Raw genomic sequence first — 24,313 nt, forward strand, 5'->3', positions numbered from 1 at the left:
AAAACATAAAATTTAACTAAAATGATGAAAACTCACCGAAAGGGAAAAACTTAGCACCTTCTGGATTAAGTCTGGGGAACAAATGGCTCCTAGAACCCGCTCAATCCTATTTTTTTCTTCTTGCATGTCAGCTTGTTTGTGGAGCTGAAAAGAAAGAGGGCGACTAACTTTAGTAAGAAGGCGTATTAAACAATGCCAAACTCAGTTAAATCACAGTTTTTACACCAATGATTAAAAGCCTAAAGAATGCAGATTCTATACCACTCCTCTGGCTTGCTGCTTGGAGTACTAATAATCACCATATTGGCAAAACCCACCTTCAATATTCACTCAAAGTATTTGTAAAAGTGATCACTAAAGTTAAATAAAAGTTTTAACATGTTAATGTAATTTTAGGTCATCAATATTTTTAAATCTGCAGTTGTGAATACCTTATGATGTTGCCATGAAAGTCATTGTGCAGGCACTTCTATTTATAGGGTGACAAAGCTCTGTCTTCCCACTATTCTGCTGTGCCGACACTACATCATACACCCTTCACAACACAGACTACAAATGGCTGTGCCAACACATTGCGTCCACTTAGAAAACCTATCCTGAAAAATCACATGCAGCAGTTGGAAAAAGGCTGCAGGAGATCAACAGTGCACACATGCATCAAAGATTAAATTGTTGTCATTCGGTTGTGGTTTAAATATACCATTATGTTAAACTAAAAAGGTAAAACTAAGAGCTATGAACTCGCACCTCGGTGATTACTTTACTTTTATTATTTTCCCTTTTCCTTTGTTTTATAATCTGCAAACGCTGAAATTGCTTGTTTCGGGCTGTCATCGTTTCTATGCAAATCTGATTTTCGAATAATGCATATCTTGTAATGCTATTTTGTTAATAAAAACCTCTTTCTGTAAGAGAAAATCCCTCTAAAATGAGGGAATCCCTGGTTGTCTCCAGGACTAGTGTCCCCGTTGGAAGATAGCCTCAATATTTATGTTATGTGGACAACTCAACATTTTTGATTTCCTTTTACTTTCAGTGAGAATGGTAAACAGGACTAATGGTGATGGTTGATCTGTCCAACGGGGGCACAGACAGCAATAAATTCCTGACAGGGGTTCTAATACCTCTCCACTCCACCCAAAACTAAAAAAAAACAAAAACGTTTGCCTTTAAGGTAGTGTTGCGCTATAAAATAGGGGATGAGATAAACGTGTGGAGGAAGTAAATATGTGAAAAGATAGTCTGTCTATTGGTTATAACAGTCCAATCAAAGACATGTAGCATCAAAAATACACATATTACAGTGTATTAGCTGACAGAGGTGTATCCATTCCAAACACCAGTGCTATTAAGTATATCTTCATAATAAAGTGAAATACAAGAATATAATAATGTACTACTGCAAATTAAGGTGTACAACGTGCATAACACAACACACAGGTGGCTGAGATAGGCTAAAATAAAAAGTACAAAATGGCCATTGTTTCACTTGCAGCCCACTAAACAAGCCATCCTATATAAAGGACCCTCATTATACCGCTCACCACTCCTGAGGAAGTCACGAGAAGTGACGAATACGCGTAAGAGTGTTACAAAGAGTCCACCAAGAGGTACCGGAGGTGACGTTGGCGAACACACTTTCCTTTTTTACATGCCTGATTTTATCATAGCTATGCGAGTACCCTTATGTAGTCTTTCTGTTGAATAAACCTTTTTAAACGATACTGCACTATTGGTACTTTATCTCTCTGGGTGCAAGTCATTGTCAATCCTGGGACGTGACTACCGAGAGGGACCTGTCTTTTGAATTACAGTCCATCTGGATAACATCCTATGCGGATACGATCAGAAAGTGCGTTTGGGTTTATATGCTGTTACCTTACAGCAGTAAGGTAAGGGGACATGCTCACTTACTCTGAAAAGATCACTGGAAACTCATCCTTTCTTCACGTTGTATTTTGGGATCTACACCAGCACTTTCATTTATTTTTTGGACTCCTGTTAATTTTCCCTTTTTTCTTATGCCCATAGGCTTTTGCTGCATGGACTTTTTATTTTAGCCTATCTCAGCCACCTGTGTGTTGTGTTATGCACGTTGTACACCTTAATTTGCAGTAGTACATTATTATATTATTGTATTTCACTTTATTATGAAGATATACTTAATAGCACTGGTGTTTGGAATGGATACACCTCTGTCAGCTAGTTCACTGTAATATGTGTATCTTTGATGCTACATGTCTTTGATTGGACTGCTATAACCAATAGACAGACTATCTTTTCACATATTTACTTCCTCCACACATTTATCTCATCCCCTATTTTATAGCGCAGCACTACCTTTTTTCACAATATTTTATGGTTTGATACACTTTAGTGCCGCAGCTGTATCCCCTTTCCCCCTCCCCATTTCTTGGTAGCACAGTAATACTCACTCCTTCAAATGTTTGCCTTTAGTTATACAGGCGATACTCAAAAAAACTGAAAATCGTGCAAAAGTTAATTTATTTCACTAATGCAACTTAAAAGGTGAAACTAATATATGAGATAGACTCATTACATGCAAAGCAAGATAGTGCAAGCCGTGATTTGTCATAATTGTGATGATTATGGCTTACAGCTCATAAAAAACAAAAAAAACAAATCCACAATCTCAGAAAATGTGAATATTGTGAAAAAGGGATTTTTAATACAGCTTACCTGTAAAATCCTTTTCTTGGAGTACATCACGGGACACAGAGCGGCATATTCATTACTATGTGGGTTATATGGAGTACCTTCAGGTGATGGACACTGGCAATCTCAAACAGGAAGTGCCCCTCCCTATATAACCCCCTCCCATAGGAGGAGTACCTCAGTTTTGTAGCAAGCAGTATGCCTCCCAAAATGGTCCCCATAAGAGGGGTGGGAGCTCTGTGTCCCGTGATGTACTCCAAGAAAAGGATTTTACAGGTAAGCTGTATTAAAAATCCCTTTTTCTTTCTCGTACATCACGGGACACAGAGCGGCATATTCATTACTATGTGGGATGTCCCAAAGCAATGCTTACAATGAGGGGAGGGAGAACATCTTCCCAAGACAAAAGGATTTAATTTAGAGATATACTTAAATCATAATAAATCCAACTTAGTTGAGAAAAAATAATTTTAAATGTTAAATTTAACTCAAAAGGGAGCCCCCGGAATCCGAGGGTCTCAAACTGCAGCCCGCAGCACTGCCTGCCCAAAGGCTGTATCAGTATTCCTTCTTACGTCCAACTGGTAGAATTTTGTAAACGTGTGGACAGAAGACCAGGTTGCCGCCTTGCAAACTTGAGCCATAGAGATCTGGTGGTGTGCTGCCCAGGAGGCGCCCATGGCCCTAGTAGAATGAGCCTTTAATGATAACGGAGGAGGCAACCCTTTCAAGCCGTAGGCCTGAGAGATTAACTGTTTAATCCATCTCGAGATGGTGGACTTTGCAGCTGCCTGCCCCTTCTTGGGCCCATCCGGTAAAATGAACAACACATCTGTTTTCCGGATCTTCTCTGTAGCTTTAAGATAGGCCTTCATGGCCCTGACAATATCCAAGGTATGCAGCAACCCTTCCTTTCTGGAAGTAGGTTTAGGGAAGAAGGATGGTAATACCAAATCCTGGTTTAGATGAAAACTGGATATAACCTTCGGTAGGAAGGAAGGATGAGGGCGGAGAACGACCTTGTCCTTATGTAAAATAAGATATGGTTCCTTACAGGATAAGGCTGCCAGTTCCGATACTCTTCTGGCGGAAACTATGGCTACCAAAAATACTAACTTCCTTGTTAGTAAAACCAAAGGAATTTCAGCCAACGGCTCAAAAGGTTGTTTCTGTAAACTTGACAGAACAAGATTTAAATCCCACGGACAAAGCGGGGATTTAACTGGAGGATTAATACGTAAGACCCCTTGAAGGAAGGTCTTAACTAGCGAGTGGGTGGCCAGCGGCCGCTGAAACCACACTGACAAAGCTGAAATCTGTCCTTTGATTGTGCTTAATGCCAGTCCTTTATCCACTCCTAGCTGGAGAAAACTTAATACTCTATCGATGGTAAATTTGCGAGAAAGCCATCGCTTGGACTCACACCAGCCTACATAGGCCTTCCAGACCCTGTAATAAATCACCCTAGAGACCGGTTTCCTGGCTCTGATTAGGGTAGAGATTACTTTCTGAGACAGACCTCTACCCCTGAGAATCAGGGATTCAGCTTCCAGGCCGTCAAATTTAGATGCCGTAAGGCAGGGTGGAGGATCGGACCTTGCGATAGCAGGTCTGGCCGTAGAGGAAGAGTCCAAGGGTCTCCCACTACCATCTTCAGGATTAGTGAATACCATGCCCTTCTGGGCCATGCTGGAGCTACCAGGATGACTGGTATGTGCTCCACCCTGATCCTGCGCAGCAGGCGGGGTAGTAACTGGAGCGGGGGAAATGCATAAAGAAGTTTGAACTGATGCCAAGGGCAAACTAACGCATCGGTTCCGCAGGCTCTGGGATCCCTTGTGCGGGACATGAACCTGTCTAGCTTCTTGTTCAGTCTCGATGCCATGATATCCACGTCCGGCACTCCCCACTTCTGGCAGAGTGTCTGAAAGACCTGTGGATGCAGAGACCACTCCCCCGGCAATAGAGTCTGGCGACTTAAGAAGTCCGTCTGTAGGTTGTCCACTCCGGGAATGAATATAGCCGATATGCAGGGCACATGGGCTTCTGCCCACAAGAAAATCAAGCTCACTTCTTTCTGAGCGGCTTGACTCTTGGTTCCCCCTTGGTGATTTATGTATGCCACCGCCGTGGCATTGTCCGATTGTATTCTCACCGGGAACCCCTGCAGTTTGGACGTTAAAGCCCTGAGGGCTAGTCGGGCAGCTCTGAGCTCCAAGATATTGATGGGCAACTGCTTCTCTGCCGCTGCCCAAGTGCCCTGGCGAGTGCAACCATCCAAAATTGCTCCCCAGCCGATCAGGCTGGCGTCTGTGGTTACTATCTTCCAGGTCACAGGACTGAACGTCTTTCCCTTCAGGAGATTCTGAGGGTTTAACCACCAAGATAGACTTTGCCGGACTCTTGGTGAGAGTGGCAAAGGAATCTCCAAGGCCTGAGGCCTCTTGCTCCATGCTGACAGGATGGCTGCCTGCAGGATGCGAGTGTGGCTCTGAGCATACGGTACCGCCTCGAAGGTGGCCACCATCTTGCCTAGTAGCCGCATACATAGGCGAACAGTTGGCTTTCTCTTGCTCAGAACTATTTGTATTAGCTCTTTGATGGCCTTGACCTTTAATAGAGGTAGGAACACCCTCTGTTGTTCTGTATCCAATCTCATGCCGAGATATTCCAGCTGCCTTGTGGGCCGAAATGCTGATTTGTCTCGATTTAGGACCCAGCCGAACCCCTCGAGGTACTGAACCGTGAGGGCGACTGCTCGTTCCAGGCCAGGAAACGAGTGGTCTACGACCAAGAGGTCGTGTCCAGGTAAGCTAGGACCGTGACCCCTTGGGTCCTTAGATTGGCTAGGATTGGGGCTAGGACCTTCGTGAATACCCGGGGGGCCGTAGCCAACCCGAAGGGGAGCGCCACAAATTGGAAATGACGCTGAGCCACGAGAAGCGTAGAAATACCTGATGTGGCTGAAAAATTGGCACATGAAGGTAAGCATCCTTTATGTCTATGGACGCCATGAAGTCGTCCTTCTGGAGCACGGCGACAGCTGACCGAATAGTTTCCATCCGGAATGAGCGGACCTTTAGGTACGCATTTACTCCCTTTAAGTCCAAAATTGGCCTGACATCGCCGTTGGGCTTTGGGATGATAAACAGGTTGGAGTAGAACCCCAAGCCCTGTTCCTGGACTGGTACTTCTACGATCACCTTCTGGCACAGCAGATGATTCAATGCCGCCATCAACGCGGCTCCCTTCACCGGGTCGCCTGGTACTCTTGACTCCTGGTAATGAGGAGGAGGGAATTCTGAAAATTCTAGTTTGTAGCCCGTGGCCACGGAAGACCGTACCCAGCAGTCGGGAATGCTGGCCTCCCAAACTTCTGCAAAGAGACGTAGCCTTCCCCCCACCATCGTGGGTGGGGGCGCCCCTTCATAAGGCCGACATGGGGGCTGGCTTCGCAGGCTTGCGGTACCACTGCTTCTTGCCCCCAGTGGCTTGGCCTTGTGGCTTATTGTTAATGCCTGATCTTGCAGGAGGCCGTCGATACTGTCTGGTATTAGAGGGCCCCTGTCCCGGGGAGGGCTGGCGCTTAAACGCGGGCCCTCGGGCTTTCTTCTTGACTGGCAAGAGTGCTTTTGCCGCTTGATATAGTCTGAATATATCTATCCAGATCTTCTCCGAAGAGTCGTCCTCCATGGAAGGGAAACCCTACCAGGAGCTTTTTGCATGGGGGCTCAGCCTCCCAACTCTTCAACCATAAGAGCCTTCTCATATGGATTAGAAATAAGGATAAACGTGATGCCTGCTGGATGGAGTCCTTGATAGCATCCACCGTAAAGCGCATAGCCCTCGGTATATCCGAAAATTCCTCTGCCTGCTGGGCAGGGATAAGTTTAAGCATTTGCTTAGTCTTATCTGATAATGCTTGGGTAATTCCAATAGCAGCCACAGCGGGCTGAACTATCGCCCCTGCTGAAGTAAAGGAAGCTTTCAGTAATGTTTCCAAGCGTTTATCAACCGGATCCTTAAACACCTGTACGTTTTCCACCGGACAAGTTAAAGATTTGTTCACATAGGAGATGGCTGCGTCCACCGCCGGGGGCGCCCATCTTTTGGAGAATTTCTCCTCCATAGGATATAAAACAGAGAATTTTTTAGGTGGCTTAATCCAATCCTGAAACATGACCTCCTCGAGTAGAGGATGGATCGGGAAAACTGCGTTGCTTTGAGGCGTTCTTAAAGAGCCTAAAGCTGAAACCGCCGATACTTGAGGTTCTGGTATGGGTAACTTAAATGCCTCATGGACCATGTCCGTTAAGGCCTGAACCCACAAACTTTCCCCTTGGGAGGCTGAACCAGACCCCTCAGTATCCAGATCCTCGATCTCTGAACCACCCTGGTCCAAAGCGTCAAGTCTATCCAATTCCCCTAGGGAAAGGATTTCTGTGTCTGAGGGTTCTTGCTCGGGTGACGGAGACCTAGTCCGCTTTCTACCCGATATAGCTTTAGCTATCCCTTTTGCCATTCTTTTCTCTAGTTCACCTAAAGAAACAGCAAGAACTCTCTCAGTGACAAAGCCGGGGTTGGACTGACCTGGATCAGCCCCAGCACCAGATCCCCCAGGTCCCATCAAGGCGTGCCCTGATATGTCCTGTGGGGAGAGCAGCGGCATAGCCGTGTCTGAGCCCTCGGACTTTGCGGGGGAATCCCCACCCCTTGTACCCTCTGACCCAGAAGGCATGGTACAATACCGAGGTACACCTGCTATCACCCAGCCACAGACGTAGCTAAGGGGATCTGTCAGTTTGGGAGCGATAGAGACTAACGCCCAAACTGAGAAGGGAGATCAGCAGTTCTTTCCCTTCTTTTTCCTTTTTTTTTTGAAGAGGAAAAGAAACCACTCTGTCTCCCACTAAGTATTGCCAATAGCCATCTGCTGAAAAAAGGAAAAGAAAACCTATCTGTAGGTTTGACAGTCCTTAGAAAAAACTGCAATTCTTCCTTTCGCCACCGGGTGTCCTCGGCGTGCTCCGCTCTGTGTCCTCCTCTCCTCTAGCTCAGGATGACACTGAGCTCTTGGCAGCTAATGGAAGGACCTCCCCTTCCTTTATCTGTGATTCGTCGCCCACCGGGACGCGCCCCCACCACGGAAACGGCGCGAAAATCGTTTATATCTCGGGCACGCGCGTGCGCCCCCGTCGGCGGGGGCCATCACACATGGAGGAGGACGGAGCAGCGCAGGCACCCAGGCAGGTAAGCCCCTTTAGGTAGGTCACAGACCTCCTTTTAGCATGGGAAAAGACTCCCCTCTTACAGAGATCCCACACCTAGCGCCAGCAGCCCAGCTAAACAACACTTACCAGGGAGGTCACATATTACTGGGGAAAAAAGATTGAATCATCCTGTCTCTGTCATAGACATAGTGATTCCTTGCCAATGCAGAGCATACCCAGGCCTGTCCCCCTGTGCACCCCCTGTAGGGAACCTGCTAAGAACCAAGTTCCGCAAGCTCCCCCAATACTTACCTGCTCCATGCCGCAGGACTTTTGCACAGCAAGAGGTCCAATCTTCCCCCATCTCCGTGGGTGGCGTCTAGACCTTCAGGCCCTGGGTTCCTATGAAGGAGCCACTGTCCTGGGCCCATATAGCACCCTGGCAACAGAAACATTAGGCCCCCAAAGGTTTCTAAGTTCTGGGCCCAGGGTCCAGCTCTCTGAACAGAAAGCATTATGGGCTACACCCCAATGGTTTGGGGTCCGGTTGCTGACCACTTTAGCACTGAGGCCTTTGGACAGAACCGGTTAGCCCACCTTAATCCCAAGGATGTGGAGGTAAGCTAAACCATGACCAACACCTAAGACACTGGCGAAAAAACTGAGGTACTCCTCCTATGGGAGGGGGTTATATAGGGAGGGGGTTATATAGGGAGGGGCACTTCCTGTTTGAGATTGCCAGTGTCCATCACCTGAAGGTACTCCATATAACCCACATAGTAATGAATATGCCGCTCTGTGTCCCGTGATGTACGAGAAAGAAAAGGTGCAATATTCTAGGCTTAAAGTGTCCCACTCTAATCAGCTAATTAAGCCTTAACACCTGCAAAGGGTTCCTGAGCCTTTAAATGGTCTCTCAGTCTGGTTCAGTAGGAATCACAATCGTGGGAAAGACTGCTGACCTGACAGTTGTGCAGAAAACCATCACTGACACCCTCCATTAGGAGGGAAAGCCTCAAAAGGTAATTGCAAAATAAGTTGGATGTTCCCAAAGTGCTGTATCAAAGCACATTAATAGAAAGTTATGTGGAAGGGAAAATGTGGAAGAAAAAGGTGCACAAACAATAGGGATGACCACAGACTGGAGAGGATTGTCGGGAAAAGCCCATTCGAAAGTGTTGGGGCCTTTCACAAGGAGTGGACTGAGGCTGGAGTCATCGAGTGCATCAAGAGCCACCACACACAGACAGATCCTGGAGATGGGCTTTAAATGTCGTATTCCTCTTGTCAAGCCACTCCTGAACAACAAACGTCAGAAGCGTCTTACCTGGGCTAAAGAAAAACACACATGGTCTGTTGCTCAATGGTCCAAAGTCCTCTTTTCTGATGAGAAATTTATGCATCTCATTTGGAAACCAAGGAGCCAGGTTATGGAGGAAGAATGGAGAGGCACACACTGCAAGATGCTTGAAGTCCAGTATGAAGTTTCCACAGTCTGTTGATTTGGAGAGCCATGTTATCTGCTGGTGTTGGTCCACTGTGCTTCATTATGTCCGGGGTCACCGCAGCCGTCTACCAGGAGATATTGGAGCACTTCATGCTTACTTCCGTAGACAAGCTCTATGGGGTTGCCAACTTCATTTTACAACAGGACTTGGCACCTGCAGACTATGCGAAAAGCACCAAAACCTGCTTCAATGACCGTGGGATTACTGTGCGCGATTTGCCAGCAAATACGCCTGACCTGAACCCCATAGAGAATCTATGGGGTATTGCCAAGAGAAAGGTGAGAGACATGAGACCGAACAATGCAGAAGAGCTGAAGGCCGCTATTGAAGCATCCTGGTCTTCAATAACACCTCAGCAGTGCCACAGGCTGATCGCTTCCATGCCACGCCGCAGTGAGGCAGCAACTGCTGCAAAAGGGACCCAAACCAAGTACTGAGTACATATGCATGCTTATACTTTTCAGAGGTCCGATATTGTTCTATGTACAATCCTTGTTTTATTGATTGCATGTAATATTCTGAGATTGTGGATTTGGGGTTTTCATGAGCTGTAAGCCATATTCATCACAATTATGACAAATCATGGCTTTTCATGGCTTGAACTATCTTGCTTTGTAATGAGTCTCATATATTAGTCTCATCTTTTAAGTTGCATTGGTGAAATACATTAACTTTTGCGTTTTTACTTTTTTAATCTGGGGGGGGTCATGAACATTGTGTTGACACACCCAGTGGTTCGCATATGGCAGTGTGACCTGCCTGTGAGTTGGGTGCGATGCGCAGTGGATTTGCAGGATTTCCCACATCGCACCAATGTGAACCGAGCGTGAAACGCACCTGAATCATTGAAAACACACCGGAGTGAAAACCACAGCCGGGCATGTGTGAACCCAGCCTTAAGAAGATACCTCTCCTACCTAAGAGTAGGAACTCATGCTACCAGCCTGATTTAAAAGAAACCTGTAATGAGAGAAATACAGTATATAGGTTGTCACTGAGGGCCTATTGGTCTCATATTTCTCTCAGGGGGAAAAAAAGTGGGTAGATATGGATTTTGGAGGTGCTTCATATGATAGGAAGCCTATCAAGTGTCACTGCAGGAGCAGTGTTGTGTCCCAGAAGCAGAGGAGAGATGAAAAAAGCAGCTTGGGGACGCAGATAAAAATTTTGAATGCAGCAAAATAAAATAAAAAACACTCAACCCTCCAGAACTAGCACTTCAGCAGTACAAAGCTGACTACTTTGCTTTCTGCCTAGTGTCCAATCATCCTGTAGGCAGCAGTACATAATCATGGTTTAGAACAGGGGTGTCTAAACTTTTGACCTTCCTGGGCTACATTGGAAGAGGAGAAATGGTCTTGGGATGCATTCGTTCGGGCACCTCAGGCATCAAATGATGGGGCTGCTGCGCCTGCGTTTCATGCAGGAAAAAGGGGTCCTGCACCATTGTTGAACAGCGGGCTGGCAAAAAAGCACCATGTGATTTCCCAGCAGCTCCCGCACCTAAAAACGCGCTGCGTTTTTAGATGTGTGGTTGTGGGAAAATGTGCGATTCCCGCACCCGCAGTAGTGTGAACCTAGCCTAAATTTACTGACCGCGATTTTTACATCTGTCTGTGAATATCCGTTAAACGTGCAGACTGCATGTCCACAACGGACATTCATGGCCAGCTGTCAAAATCGGATTTTACAAACTGTCTTTACATTTCAGGACAGTTGGCAACCCTAGTATGTGCTGTGTGGGGAGCTAAAGTGGAGGTTGTAGATGGGCAACTAAAATCTGGGCAGGTGCAGCCCCCCCAACACCCCCTTAATAAAGCCAAGCTGTATTTATTTAGTTACATGGGATGGAATCTCTGCAATCGCGGGTGGCCATTGCTTTTACAGCACCCCCGGCATCCCATTAGCTGTGCCCGTTCCTGCATTCACATATGGCCCGCGGGGCTGGACACCCCTGGTTTAGAATATCCAAGTTCTTTGTCCCTCAATTGAGAAAAACAACAATTAAAGAGCACTTAAAGAGCAACAGAACTCTGGAAGTGGTAACCTAAAAAGTCAGGCAGAGGGCTGTGGACCAGGCGACAGCATTGTTTTTGGTCACCATGCAGATGATCACTTTCCCATTACTGTATTAACATGCCCTGTTCTACACTTCGTGTGTGGAGGGGGAGAGCCATCTAGGTGGAAGCAGGACTTTTTTTTCCTCACGTCAAAGCCTTCAGCAAGAACAAAAGTGATAAGCAAAGCAGTGCTATCCCTAAAGCCTTGTACCCACGATCAGATTTTCGGACGACAGTTCTTCAGTTTTTTTGTTGCATGCTAGTCTGTCGAAAGTGATGGGGTTACACCATACAAAAATTTGCGTACGACAGAATACACCGTCAGAAGCGACATACTGTGTTGATTAGTTTTGTATGTATTCTTTTTTTTCTGAGCATGCGCAGTCTTGCTCTTACCATTTTTTTTTTAATACAAAAACTGTACCAATTAACCGACGTTGAGTTTACGTATGACAAAAAATTTATAGCCTGCACATCAAGCTTTTGTTGGACGAAAAACTAGAAAAAGCTGTTGAAAGCACCGTACCAACGACCCGAAAATCAACAGACCGTTCGTTGGACAAAATTTTACTTACGATTTTCGTATCGTGTGTACGGGCGGACCTTATATTTCACAGGTAAAGGCATCAGTGCTTTGATCTTACACTGCATATATACAGGTGAGAAGCTTTAACCACCCCCTCATACCAGGATGTGCAGCACTTCTACAGCGTTCTTCATAGGCACAATTATAATTCAAAGTTTTCCATAAACAGAGACAATCTTCATTTTTTAAGTTCAGTCCCACTTTAATAACATGTCTGATGTGATGACTGACCTTTAGCATTGTATCCAGCGTTGAGCTGTCTCCATGCTTTAGAACAGTTACATAAACCTAAGAAGAAAAATGTGTTCACATCAGGGGTCGTTTCATACATAAAAAATATATAAAAAATTGTGGTAACTGGAAAGAAAGAACATACCGGGCTTCGGAGATCAGCACTTAGTGTGTTCTTCCCTTCAACATGGTCCTTAAACCTACGACGAGCTTCCTCCAGGGTAGGTTTATCGCCAGCCTTTCCTAACTTTCCCAATACGAGGCCTCTCAGTAAAGCGTCCAGATGTCCTAAGGATATACACAATTAAAGCTTGCATTCGCACACAAATATATAAGTGACCACATTCTTCAATCAGCTGCAATCGCAATGTACAAAATAAAGTGTTAAAAAGGAACTGAAAAATACAGGAGGGGAAGTCATTCTCCAGAACTGATGTCCGTTATTAAGCCACTTAATTTCTTTAGGGATGCTAAAGTAACCTCTGAAATCATGTACAAGATATTCCAGCAGCTATTTCAATGGTAAAGATTACCGTATTTATGGGGCTATAACGTGCCCCGGCCTATAGCGTGCACCCCCGAATTTAAAGGAAAATTCCTGCAAAAGAAAAAAAAATACTTACAGTTTGGATGCCCCTTGTCGGTGTCTTGCCCGTCCTCCATCGGCGGTCTCGTCCGGTCTGGCGTCCTTCTGCGGCCATCGTGGTGTCCTCCACGCTCGATCCCCGCGCGGTGTTCGAACCACTGCGCCGACATATACCGAGCGGAGTACACTCGGGTATAGTTGGGCGGGCTCGGCTCCTCTCGCGTAAAGAACGTGACCGCGAGAGGAGCCGAGCCTGCCCGACTATACCCGAGTGTACTGCGCTCTGTATATGACGGCGCAGTGGTTCGAACACAGCACGGGAAGCAGGTATCGGCGTATATCGCGCACCCACGATTTTGCTCTGATTTTCAGGGCAAAAAAGTGCGCGGTATACGCCGATAAATACGGTAAATGTTTTATGCATGCTTGCCTACCTGCCCATTGCACCCCTGCTGAAAGCAGCTGAGGCAATCAAACAGAAAAAACGTCAAGAAAGTTTATTTTTTAGGCATAACGAAGTCAGTTTTGAAGGGATGCCTTGCAAGCTGTAATTTGAACTAGCAATACAGTAATCCTGCACTCTACGGCCTCATGCACACAGGACGTTCTAAAAATGGCAGTTGCGTTCGCTGAAGAATGAGTTTTTCAGCATTTTCAGCAAAAACTACACTCCCACAAAAGCTTATGGCTCAAAAAACTCTGATAAACGCCAAAACAATTCATGCATGGTTGGAAAAAAATCAGACCCTCTAACACTTACCCTCTCCGGGTTTGGGGTCCCAGCACAAACGCTGCCCAATAGGAGAAAAAACATCTCTGATGAAGCCTTGAATTTCCTCATGAAACTCTGTATGAGATAACAAAGTTGATAGAATTCCTAAATTACAACTTAAGTCACTCCAAACAGTGTAATTGGGCTCATTCACAAAGGCCTCCATGACTTTTAAGACTTCAACTGTGCTGATGATGCCTGACCGAGCCTGAAAGAATACACATGAATGAGAAAAGGGACCATTAGCATTCATAAACCATGTCTTTGTACTACACTAAAAAAAAATCCAGGTTAAATAAGTGGATGGAAGGGCAATTACTGAGGAATATCTATCTCACCGCAGACATTGGCGCAGAAATCTGAAAACTTGGAAGAAATGCATTGCCAGGCACTTGACTATTACCGATTGATTGGAGAACTAGCGATGGTGAGAATGTACGTTTCACAGTCCCATACCTCGTCACCCATTTATTCCAAATGGTTCTCCTGTAATTTCAAACGCTTGTCCCATCTTTATACTCACCATAAAAAAGAGGTCGTTCTGCAGCCCAAGTCTGTCTACAGGCTGCAGGGAGAGGTCTCTAATTCCAGGCAGCAAACTCTCCAGCATAGAAGGGCTGTACTGGGTGCGATAGAAGCCAACAGTTCCTGGATTTAACTAGATAAGATGAGAACAGGGAAACAGTGAAATGAGTTTGACCAATTAGAATATGATTTTTATACACACTATAGAAGCCTATTCCCTCAGAGCTCATTGAGGGATACAGCATGATACTAATCAACATGGGATTACACTGCCATCTACAAGAGGAATGAACACTAGATGCCAGTGAAACACATAAAAAACAAATAGGAACCAAAGCCATTAAATAGCTGCTTGTAGAACATTTGGACCCAAACTAGCCTATGCAGAGGCAGACACACTGACCTTGTAAAACTAAAAAAACATATGTACAGGAGAAGCCTGATGATGAACAGTCCAAAAAGCACCCATTGCCCAAGTGGAGTGGGCTTTACCAATGAGACACTATCTTGCAACTGATAGGCCTGTACAATAAGTTGTCAAATCCACATAGAAATATTGCATAATGGAGCCACAAAACGCTTTTGGGCCCTTCTGCAATAAAAATAGGGAATATGTCTGCCTAAGCAAAGCAGTCACAGAAAAGGTAAATCCTAACAGCCCTAACATCTAGGAAATAAAGAAAGATGTCCCTGAGGTGAACTGATGCCAGGCAGGCACAGAGAAAGTAACACATTATCCTTATTTGGTTGAAAAACAGAGACCATCTTGGGTAATAAAAAAAAAAAAAAAAAAAAGGTCCCAGATTACAAATCAACCGATTCTTTAGGAAAGGAGCCCCCTACAGGACAATGATGGTAAATCAGAAAGCTGTCTGGTCAAAGTAATGGCAACAAGAAAGGCTACCCAACAGGAAAGCATTGGCAAACAAATGTGCAGAACCAGTTTGAATGGGAGTGTTTGTAGTACTGACAATATTTAATTCAGGGCCCAACAGTGTGAGCAACATGTGTAACCCCTCGCATAAAAGTATGAATTAATGAACAATTAGCAAAAGAATGCTGCTGCTGTTCAGAGAGGGCAGACACCTAACCCTTGATGGTACCAAGACAAGTTTTGTTCTCCCCCCAAGCTGAAGTAAAGAAAGAACACAACAACATATCAAAAAGACCAGGAGACATCCCCATAGGCTCACACTAGTAAAAAAAAAAAAAAAAAAAAAAAGTTGTCTTCTGTGTTTCCATGATAAACTTTGCAGGAATTAGGTTCACAAGCTTTGCGCATGATGAGGATTACTGAATCTGAAATGTCCCCATCATTCAGAACCTGGTTTTCACCAGCCAGATAATCAAAGCCAGCAAACAAGAGATTTGATCGATCTGGTAGAGGCCACAGTGTCAGCTGGCAGTATCACACTGTCTAAGGCCAATCCAGGTATAATAAAATAACAAAATATAGACTAAATCCACAGCATAGAAGGAAAAATATATTAATCCTGCAGCAGCTAACTTAAAACTCCAAATCTCCAAAAGTATTCACCATAAAAAACAAATCTCAAGCAGCGCTCACACTTCATATAAGGCCCCATTTACACGGGACGCTGCTAAACGTACGTTCAGAGGCAGTTGGACACTTTTTTCAACTGCCCATGAATCCATTCAATGTTATCCTATGTGACCATGTGTACACAGTCTCATTTATTGCCGTTTTTAGGCACTTGCGTTTAACGATTCTTTGAAAGAAAAAAAATGGGTTCAGACACCGAAGATTTCCAAGTTTCAGACTCCAAATACGACTAAACGCGGTAAGCCGCATTTAGCAGCATTTCGTTTATAGGCGTTTTTTTTATATATTATATACACACACACACACACACACACACCTATATTTTTTTTTTTAAATGCTTTTATAACGCAAACGCGGCAAAACTGATGTTTTAAACGTGGGTTACTATCCGTCAAGTTTAGTTATTTAGGAGCAGTTGTAAAAACGTCCTGTGAACATGAAGCCTAAAGGTAGAGTGGTACTCTCACAAATTGGAGTATCTACCTTACAACATAAGATCAGACATAAGATCCACTTGATAAAGGGGTATTTACTCCAATACATCGCGATTCATACCTCTGCATACAAGCGGTTAAATGCTTTACTTTTAGCCTGATCTCTTCTTGTGCATGTACTACAATTTTATTCCAAATAATTTTCGGAATGAATGCAAGGCTTCCACCGTTTGGTGAAGAGGCGAGTGAATGACGTCAGAAGCCCTGCCTCAGTTAGAGGACACTATGTATTCATACAGAAAAAACAAAGCTTCCTATGAATGAGTGAACAGCTGTAGTAATGGCTGCTTAATTGGCAAAATTCAAATCTTGCGTAGTCCCCCCTTCCTGCCGCCAGCCGTGTAACCAAAAGTGTTGCGGACGGGGCACAGTAATTTATTCTTTCTAGGAGGACAAAGACAAATAAGTGTCAGCAGGCTCCCTGAAAATAAGGGTAAAAGCCCTATTCTCCTCAGTCCTCAGAAGACCTTATGGTTTCACCCCAGGAACACATGGGAATCCAGAATATATGTCAGGTTCTTAATGCCCTTGGCTCATAGGAAGTGGGATAATTAAGGAGTGGTTTCATTTAGCCCACAAACAGGCTAGCCCTAGATCGACTAATGACAGCACTAGAAAAAAGCCCCAAACATTCCAACTGCATGATAAAGCATCACAAACCCCTAGAAATATTTCACATTGTAGCTTCTATGGAGTGTTCTGTGCATATTTACAATACCGCTAAGATGGTTTCACAGCATAAAGCACAGCATTAAAGTGAAACAATACAAGGTCAGCCCTACATGCTGCAGTGGCATCCCAATACACAATGCATTTTGGCTCACCTTCACCCACTGGTCTGAGGTCACTCCTTCTAGCACAACTGTCATCTCTGGCTTGTCCATAAGTAATCTTAACTTAGCAGAGGCCGGGGATTCACTGGTGCAGATGCTGATCGGTACCATCCACTGAGGACTCTCCTCACCTGAGCGAGGGCAATAGGAGGATGTTATATGGAGAGAAGGGCTGGAGGCTTACCCGCCAACCTATCGTCGGGAGAATAAAGGAGATAAGAGAAATAGGAAGAAAGAAAAGGTAGGATAGCTTTGAGCTGCTCCAGAAAAGCACAAGAGACTATAATGACAGCATTGTGCCTATAAAAGCACAATATTGTCTGCAACCTGCGATCAGGTCACTCAATGACTGCAGACCACTAATGGGGTCACTCAAAGCCCAGAGGTGGCCACTCAAAAAGCATAGCAGGCCTGGAAAGTCTTACCATGGTAAGGACCACTGGCACAAAATTTCTTCTGAGACAGCGTTAAGATTCTGGAGTCTTCCTTCTGAGGGGGAAAGTTCACAGGGATTCAGTTAGTACACTGTTTAAGTACTTATAGTGTTTTGCAACCAAAAGAAAAGACAAACAGAAATCTATTGAAGAATGGCTTAGACAGCTAAAGTACCTGTTCTGACTCCACGTATATTAAGGGGAAACCCATCTGTTTGGTCCAGGTGCTCATAACAGCAGCGATTGGCTTCCCACTGGCCTGCTCTAGAGATTCCCATAGATCCTCTGCAGAAAAGAGTACTCAGTTTACAGCTGTGCCAGAGGAAGCTGAGAGGAAGGGAAAAGGGAAGGTAGGTTTGGGCGGTGGCATCACAACCATCATAAACAGGGTAAAAAGACAATACAGTGATTAGGAGTACCTGTGGCAGCATTCTTTTCCTGGAATTTAATGAGGTATTGATTCATGCCCTTACGAAAATCCTGCACAGAGGAGAAAAAAAAAATTATAAAAAAGTTACTAAATTTTTTGTTACCTGTATACCATTAATTAAATAAAGACAAGAAAAAGATGAAGTTTGGCTTGGCTGGTAGAAGTCGCTCTTTAGCTATTTGCTTTCTGCTCATTTCAGCAGCTACTGTTTTTTGAGAAATCCATGTGTGCAGCATTATAAGAAGTAGGATACCGAAAAATTGCTGGTAATGACAAACAGCTGACTTGATTAACCGCTTCAGCTCCGGAAGGTTTAAAGCCCCCCCCCCCTTCATGACCAGGCCATTTTTTTGCGATATGGCACTGCGTTAATTTAGCTGACAATTACACTGTACCCAAATAAAATTGATGTCCTTTTTTCCCCACTAATGGAGCTTTCTTTTGGTGGTATTGGATAAACTCTGCATTTATTTTTTGCACTATAAACAAAAAGACAGACAATTTAAAAAAAATGTAATATATTTTTTACTTTCTGCTATAAAACATACATTCTGCCACGTTTTCGCTTAAAAAAAATTAGCGTATATGGATTGGTTTGCGCAAAAGTTATAGTGTCTAAAAATGGGGTATATGTATGGATTTTCTTTTACTATGGGGAATATTTGTGCGTTTTTTGTTTTGTACTAGTAAATGGCTGTGATCAATTATTTTTAGCGGCACTGCGACATTGCGGCAGACAAATCTGACACCGACGCATTTTGGGGACCAGTGCAAAATTAACCACTTGCGGACCGCCGCATGTACATATACGTCGGCAGGATGGCACGTACAGGCACATTGGCGTACCTGTACGTCCCTGCCTAGACGTGGGTCCGATCGGGACCCCCCCCCCCCCCCGGTACCTGTGGCTGTCCGAGCGATCCGGGATGAGGGGACGGCTGTTCGTTTTTGTCCGCCCCCTCCGGATCGTTCTCAGCCAATACGCGCGCTCCCCGTGTGTCACTTCCTCTGCCTGTGTAAACACAGGAAGAGGGAAGTGATGTGATCTCTCCTCTTGGCGGTATTTTCAACTGCCGCTGAGGAGAGAAGACATCACACAGTGAGTCTGCACAACACTACACTGACACCAGGACACACAGGCACATTAACCCCTTGCGATCACGCCACCCCCCTGTCAGTGTCACTGCATTTAGTGTCAGTGTGACAGGCAGTTAGTGTTAGGTTCAGGGTAGCCCCGTACCCCCCCTAATAAAGTTTTAACCCCTTGATCACCGCCCTAGTTAACCCTTTCACTCCCTATTGCCAGTGTCACTAAGCGATCATTTTTCTGATCGCTGTATTAGTGTCGCTGTTCTCGCTAGGTAGCTATTTTTTTTTTATTGCGATTTTTTTTTACTAAAGACATGTGGCTGAATAAATTTTGGCCTAAATGTTTGACTAAAATTTAGTTTAGAAAAATATTGATTTTTTTCAAAAATGTCGCTCTATTTTTGTATATAGCGCAAAAAATAAAAATCGCAGAGGCGATCAAATGCCACCAAAAGAAAGCTCTATTTGTGGGAAGAAAAGGACGCAAATTTTGTTTGGGAGCCACGTCGCACGACCGCGCAATTGTCTGTTAAAGCGACGCAGTGCCGAATTGTAAAAACCCCTTGGGTCATTTAACAGCATATTGGTCCGGTCCTTAAGTGGTTAATATAAAAAAAATGCACTGTCACTGTACGAATGACACTGGCAGGGAAAGGTTGTGATCACAGAATTAAATGTATTCCCTGGAGTGCTTGCCAACTGGGAGGGGGGGTGCTTTAACTGGAAGACGACAAATCTCCAACTTCCTTTCTGACAGAATGGCGATCTGCCTTGTTTACCTCGGGAAGAACCGCGCATTGGCTCCCGATGTGTGAAATTACAGAGGAGCAGGTCGCTGGCGGCGCGCCCCAGACCCAGCATTTGTATTTACAGACACTGGGTATAGTTTCACGCTGAAGGGAAGACCTGCTGCAGTAAGGGCCAGTTCACACCAGATACAGTTCTGTTTTTTCTGCACCAATGCAGTCAGTTTCCGGACCGAAAACTGACTGGAACTGACTGCACTGGTGTGAACTAGAGCCATTGGAATACGCAAAAAAACACTGTGCATGCATTTTTAGTGCCGAAAAAAAGCGCACGGAACTGCGCCTGGTGTAAACTAGCACTAAATGTACGTGGAGCGGTACGGAAGCGGTTAAAGCACACTTGTCATAAGAAAAATCACCTTGCCTGCAATTGCAGCCGATCTAAAAAATGAAACTTGAAAGTTTGTCACTGGCTTCAGAGTCACCGACATGGAAAAGTTGTCAGTAAGCAAAGTTGGAGCACCTGATCTACATACATTTCCTGTGTCTAGGACTAGAAATTCTGAAGTTAAGGTGGCCACAGACAGATCAAAATTTGGCCAGTTCAGCAGGGACTGGTTACATTTCCACCAGTGTGTGGCCATTCTAATTTCTGGTGATGAAGAATGTCAGAAAATTGTCCTCAATTAGCAGCTGGAGCCAATGATCAGTGTATTTTTGATAGCTGCAGGCGCCGCTGTCAGAATACAAAGCCCCGGCATAGGATTCCTCCATCCACCTTGTTTGTGACAATAAAGAATCTGTTCAGGGGGTTAAACGGGAAAATACAAACAGTCTATGGCCAGCTTTAGTGTCAACAATAGAGTTAGTCAAGTAGCAATTTTAGAAGGTCAGAAATGGCAACCACTGTTTTTGGTCAAATTTTGTCAAAAAAATTAATAAAAAATTCTCCAGCAATTTACCTCATCTCCAATGTAGTCATGGAGCATACGGATCACTGATGCACCTTTGCTGTATGATATGGCATCAAATATTTCATCCACTTCAGAGGGGTGTCCCACACTGACCTAGGCACAGAAAGTAAAGGTTATAGAAGGAGAGAGAGGGATAGAGGGACATAAAATATATATATATAAAAAATAATATAATATTATATTAGTAATCCAGGTTAGCGAGTGAGGACCTTTTCAGGGTTTTTGCAGATTTAATCAAGCCCAAAACCGAATGCACATATTGATAACATTTTTGAAAAGCAATAAAAACTGTCTTTATACTAGTGGTCCGGGACACTCCTCCTGATTGGCTGAGATAGAGCAGCATTGGCTTTCCGCGGCTGTCAAAGTCAGTCAGCCAATATGGGGAGAGAGGGGTGGAGCCAGGTCGGGGCTCCGTGTCTGAATGGATACATGGAGCTCTGATGCGGCTTGGGTGCACCCATAGAGAGCTGCTGGCTGAGAGGGCACTCAATAGAAGGAAGGGGCCAAGAGCAGCAAAGAGGGAGCTGAGAAGAGGAGGATATGGGTTGCTCTGTGCAAAACCAACGGTATAACGTTTTTTGTTTTTTTTTATCACTTGAAGCCCAGGCCAATTCTGACACTTCACTCCTACATGTAAGAGTAAAAAAAAAAAAAAAACTTTCATGCTTTAAAAAAAAAAAAAAAAACAGTAAAGTTAGCGATTTTTTTTTGCATAATGTGAAAGATGAAGTTACGCCGAGTAGATACCCAACATGTCACACTTCAAAATTGCACACGCTCGTGGAATGGTGCCAAACTTCGGTACTTAAAAATCCCCATAGGCGATGCTTTAATTTTTTTTACTGGTTACATGTTTTGAGTTACAGAGGAGGTCTAAAGCTAGAATTATTGCTCTCGCTTCTATGTTCACGGCAACACCTCACATGTGTGGTTTGAACACAGTTTTCATATGTGGGCGGGACCTGCGTATGCTTCTGCGTGCGAGCACACGGGTACAGGGGCAATTTAGAATAAAATAATTTTGATCATTTTTAGAGCTCTTTTACATATGTCCGTATTTCATCCATCTGTTTTCGGATGAAATACGGACATACATGTATCCCTATGGGATAGCGGGTGTCAGCGGATGAACACGCTGACACCCGATCTCATCAGTCTCCGCTGTGCTCCGATTCTACAGATGGAGGAAAGTCCTATTTTTCCCCCCATATGTCTGCGGATCGGATTGGGTTAACACAGACAGAGGGTCTGTGTTCACCCGATCCTCTCCATAGAGGAGAGCGGAGATCGGACAGGGCGGTCCCTGCACAATGTGCAGGGACCACCCTGTCATCTGCTGGCTCAGCGGGGATCAACGGAGCGATCCCCGCTGTGCAAGCGGATATTTAAAAGAAACGGATCCTCACGGGATCGTTAGTGTGAAAGGGCCCTTATTCCTATTACAAGGAATGAAAACATCCTTTGTAATAGGAATATGACAGGACCTCTTTACAGTGAGCTATGGGGTCAATAAGACCACCACTAGGTTGGAAAGCCAAAAAAAAAAAAAAAAAACAAACAAAAAAAAAAAACGATCACCACTTCCTAGCCGAGGCGGCGCCGTTTTTCTTTTTAATGCAGAGGCCGGGCGTGATGCCATAACATCGCGCCCGGCCTCCGACGATCGTAGAGACTCCGCTGACCATCTGGTCCACCGGAAATCTCTATGATCAGCATCTGGGGCCGGTTGTTCCGTTCTCCTACTCACCGATCACAGCGGTGAGTCGGGAGAAGCACCGGAGGGCGACGGGAGGGCGAACATCCCCTTTTGCCGCCCGTAAAAACGATCAAGCGGTGGAACAGCTGCTATGATCCTTCCTCATGGTGTAGGGAATCGTCGACTGAAAAAAGCAATATCTGAATGATGCCTGTAGCTGCAGACATCATTCAGATAGACCACCACAAAGCCCAAAACGTCATATGATGGCCTCTGGGCACCAAGTGTTTAAACAAAACTTATCACTTTAAGTAGGAGCATAGATTTTAGAAATTTCAACCAACAGGACAGGGCTAAGGGAGACTTTTGGACCTTAATCAGTTACCGTCTGGCCTATAAACAACTGACAGCCAAGCGGGACATTCACCATTCTGGATGGAGTCATGATGTTCTCCTGAAAGGCGCATTTTTTTAAATACCCTGGACTGTTTGCCTTCCAAAAAGGAACACTATCAGACTGAGTTTTTAGCAGTGTATGATTGGGGCCTTGAGTGAAACTGCTGGTAGGCAGGGAGATACACCAGTGACAAATTAAAAAAAAAAAAAAAAAAAAAAAAAATGTATAAAAAAATGTAACCTCTATTGGATGGCTGTTATCCAGTGCATCCAGCTCTTGAGCACGAGTATAATCTGCAGAGACAAACTGTGTCCATATGTCATATTCTGGGAAGCAGTGATCCACACAGAGATATTCAATCCAGGAAGCAAAGCCTTCATTCAGCCATAAATGGGTCCACCATTCCTGCCAAAAAGAATATAAGAATTGTCAAATAATCCTTTAAGTCAGTGCCTGCTGCACAAAAACTTCTCAATGATCTGTAATACTGTTCATGTAGGGTGCATACAGTATCACAGAGGAAGGCGAAGATGCAATTGAAGATTTTAAAAGAGGGCTTAAAAAAAATAGATTTAAAAAGAAATCCACAACTTTAACCTCTCCGTCACAATACCCCAATAAAAAATTATTAAATACATTTAAATACTGGCACATTAAAGCGGAGATCCACCGTTTTTTTTTTTAGAAGTCAACAGCTACAAATACTGCAGCTGCTGACTTTTAAAATAAGGACACTTACCTGTCCAGCATGGCCGTGATGTTGGCACCTGAAGCCGATCTCTGTCTCGGCTCTTGGATGCTGCCGCCGCCATCTTCGGTAAGGGAATCAGAAAGAGAAGCCTTGCGGCCGGACGTGGCGTAGACTCCTGCAGATAATGCAGGGGTCTATATCCGTAAAAGGTTCCCCCTCCCCCTAAAAGGTGCCAAATGTGAATCCGAACAGCGGAGGTTCCATTTTTGCGTGGACCTCCCGCTTTAATACTTACCTTGGAATAAAGCCCACCAGGGGGTGCGCTGTCAGTGCTGACAAGGCTTCCACCTTCTTCCGGTCTTCCTTCTGGGTTCACTGGCTCCGGTCCTTTGAATAGCTAAACTGTGATGACCTTGCTCCTGCGCACAGGAGTAACAGTTTATACGGCACAGTGCTCTGAAGTCAGCATCTAGTGTGAATGTCTCCTAAACCGTGCAAGTTTAAAGAGATATTCACTTACTACAGGCAAATTCCTATTATATGCTTACCTGTAGGTACAAGTTCAGAACGCTTTGAGAGTAACACAAGATTGGTAAAACCTTCAAAATCGAACAAAACTGTATACATACTGTACATTAAGAATAGCATTAAATACAATTCTATCATAATATAATGTAAATAATGTTTGATGAATTTGAAACCTCGGAACGTGGATTTTATTTTGAAGAACAATGTTTTTTTATGTAACAGGTCAGATTCCCTCCAGGTACAGGGTTCTGTGATGGGCACCGTCCAATGCAAATCTGGG

General features: G+C 44.6%; 1 protein-coding gene across 1 annotated transcript in view; it reads right to left on the reverse strand.

Annotated features, from left to right (window-relative positions):
- NPEPPS (aminopeptidase puromycin sensitive) overlaps nucleotides 1-24,313 on the reverse strand; it is a 117,705-nt gene that overhangs the window by 15,649 nt on the left and 77,743 nt on the right. Inside the window, exons 10-20 of the mRNA XM_040329795.1 lie at nucleotides 23,055-23,219; nucleotides 20,707-20,811; nucleotides 17,899-17,959; nucleotides 17,655-17,764; nucleotides 17,471-17,534; nucleotides 17,037-17,176; nucleotides 14,153-14,287; nucleotides 13,618-13,837; nucleotides 12,417-12,559; nucleotides 12,272-12,328; nucleotides 37-144 (exon numbers count right to left, since the gene is read on the reverse strand). Coding sequence (XP_040185729.1) covers nucleotides 37-144; nucleotides 12,272-12,328; nucleotides 12,417-12,559; nucleotides 13,618-13,837; nucleotides 14,153-14,287; nucleotides 17,037-17,176; nucleotides 17,471-17,534; nucleotides 17,655-17,764; nucleotides 17,899-17,959; nucleotides 20,707-20,811; nucleotides 23,055-23,219 — 1,308 coding nt within the window. The remainder of the gene's footprint in view (nucleotides 1-36; nucleotides 145-12,271; nucleotides 12,329-12,416; nucleotides 12,560-13,617; nucleotides 13,838-14,152; nucleotides 14,288-17,036; nucleotides 17,177-17,470; nucleotides 17,535-17,654; nucleotides 17,765-17,898; nucleotides 17,960-20,706; nucleotides 20,812-23,054; nucleotides 23,220-24,313) is intronic.

This window comes from Rana temporaria, chromosome 12, assembly GCF_905171775.1.
Source record: "Rana temporaria chromosome 12, aRanTem1.1, whole genome shotgun sequence".
Taxonomy (NCBI): domain Eukaryota; kingdom Metazoa; phylum Chordata; class Amphibia; order Anura; family Ranidae; genus Rana; species Rana temporaria.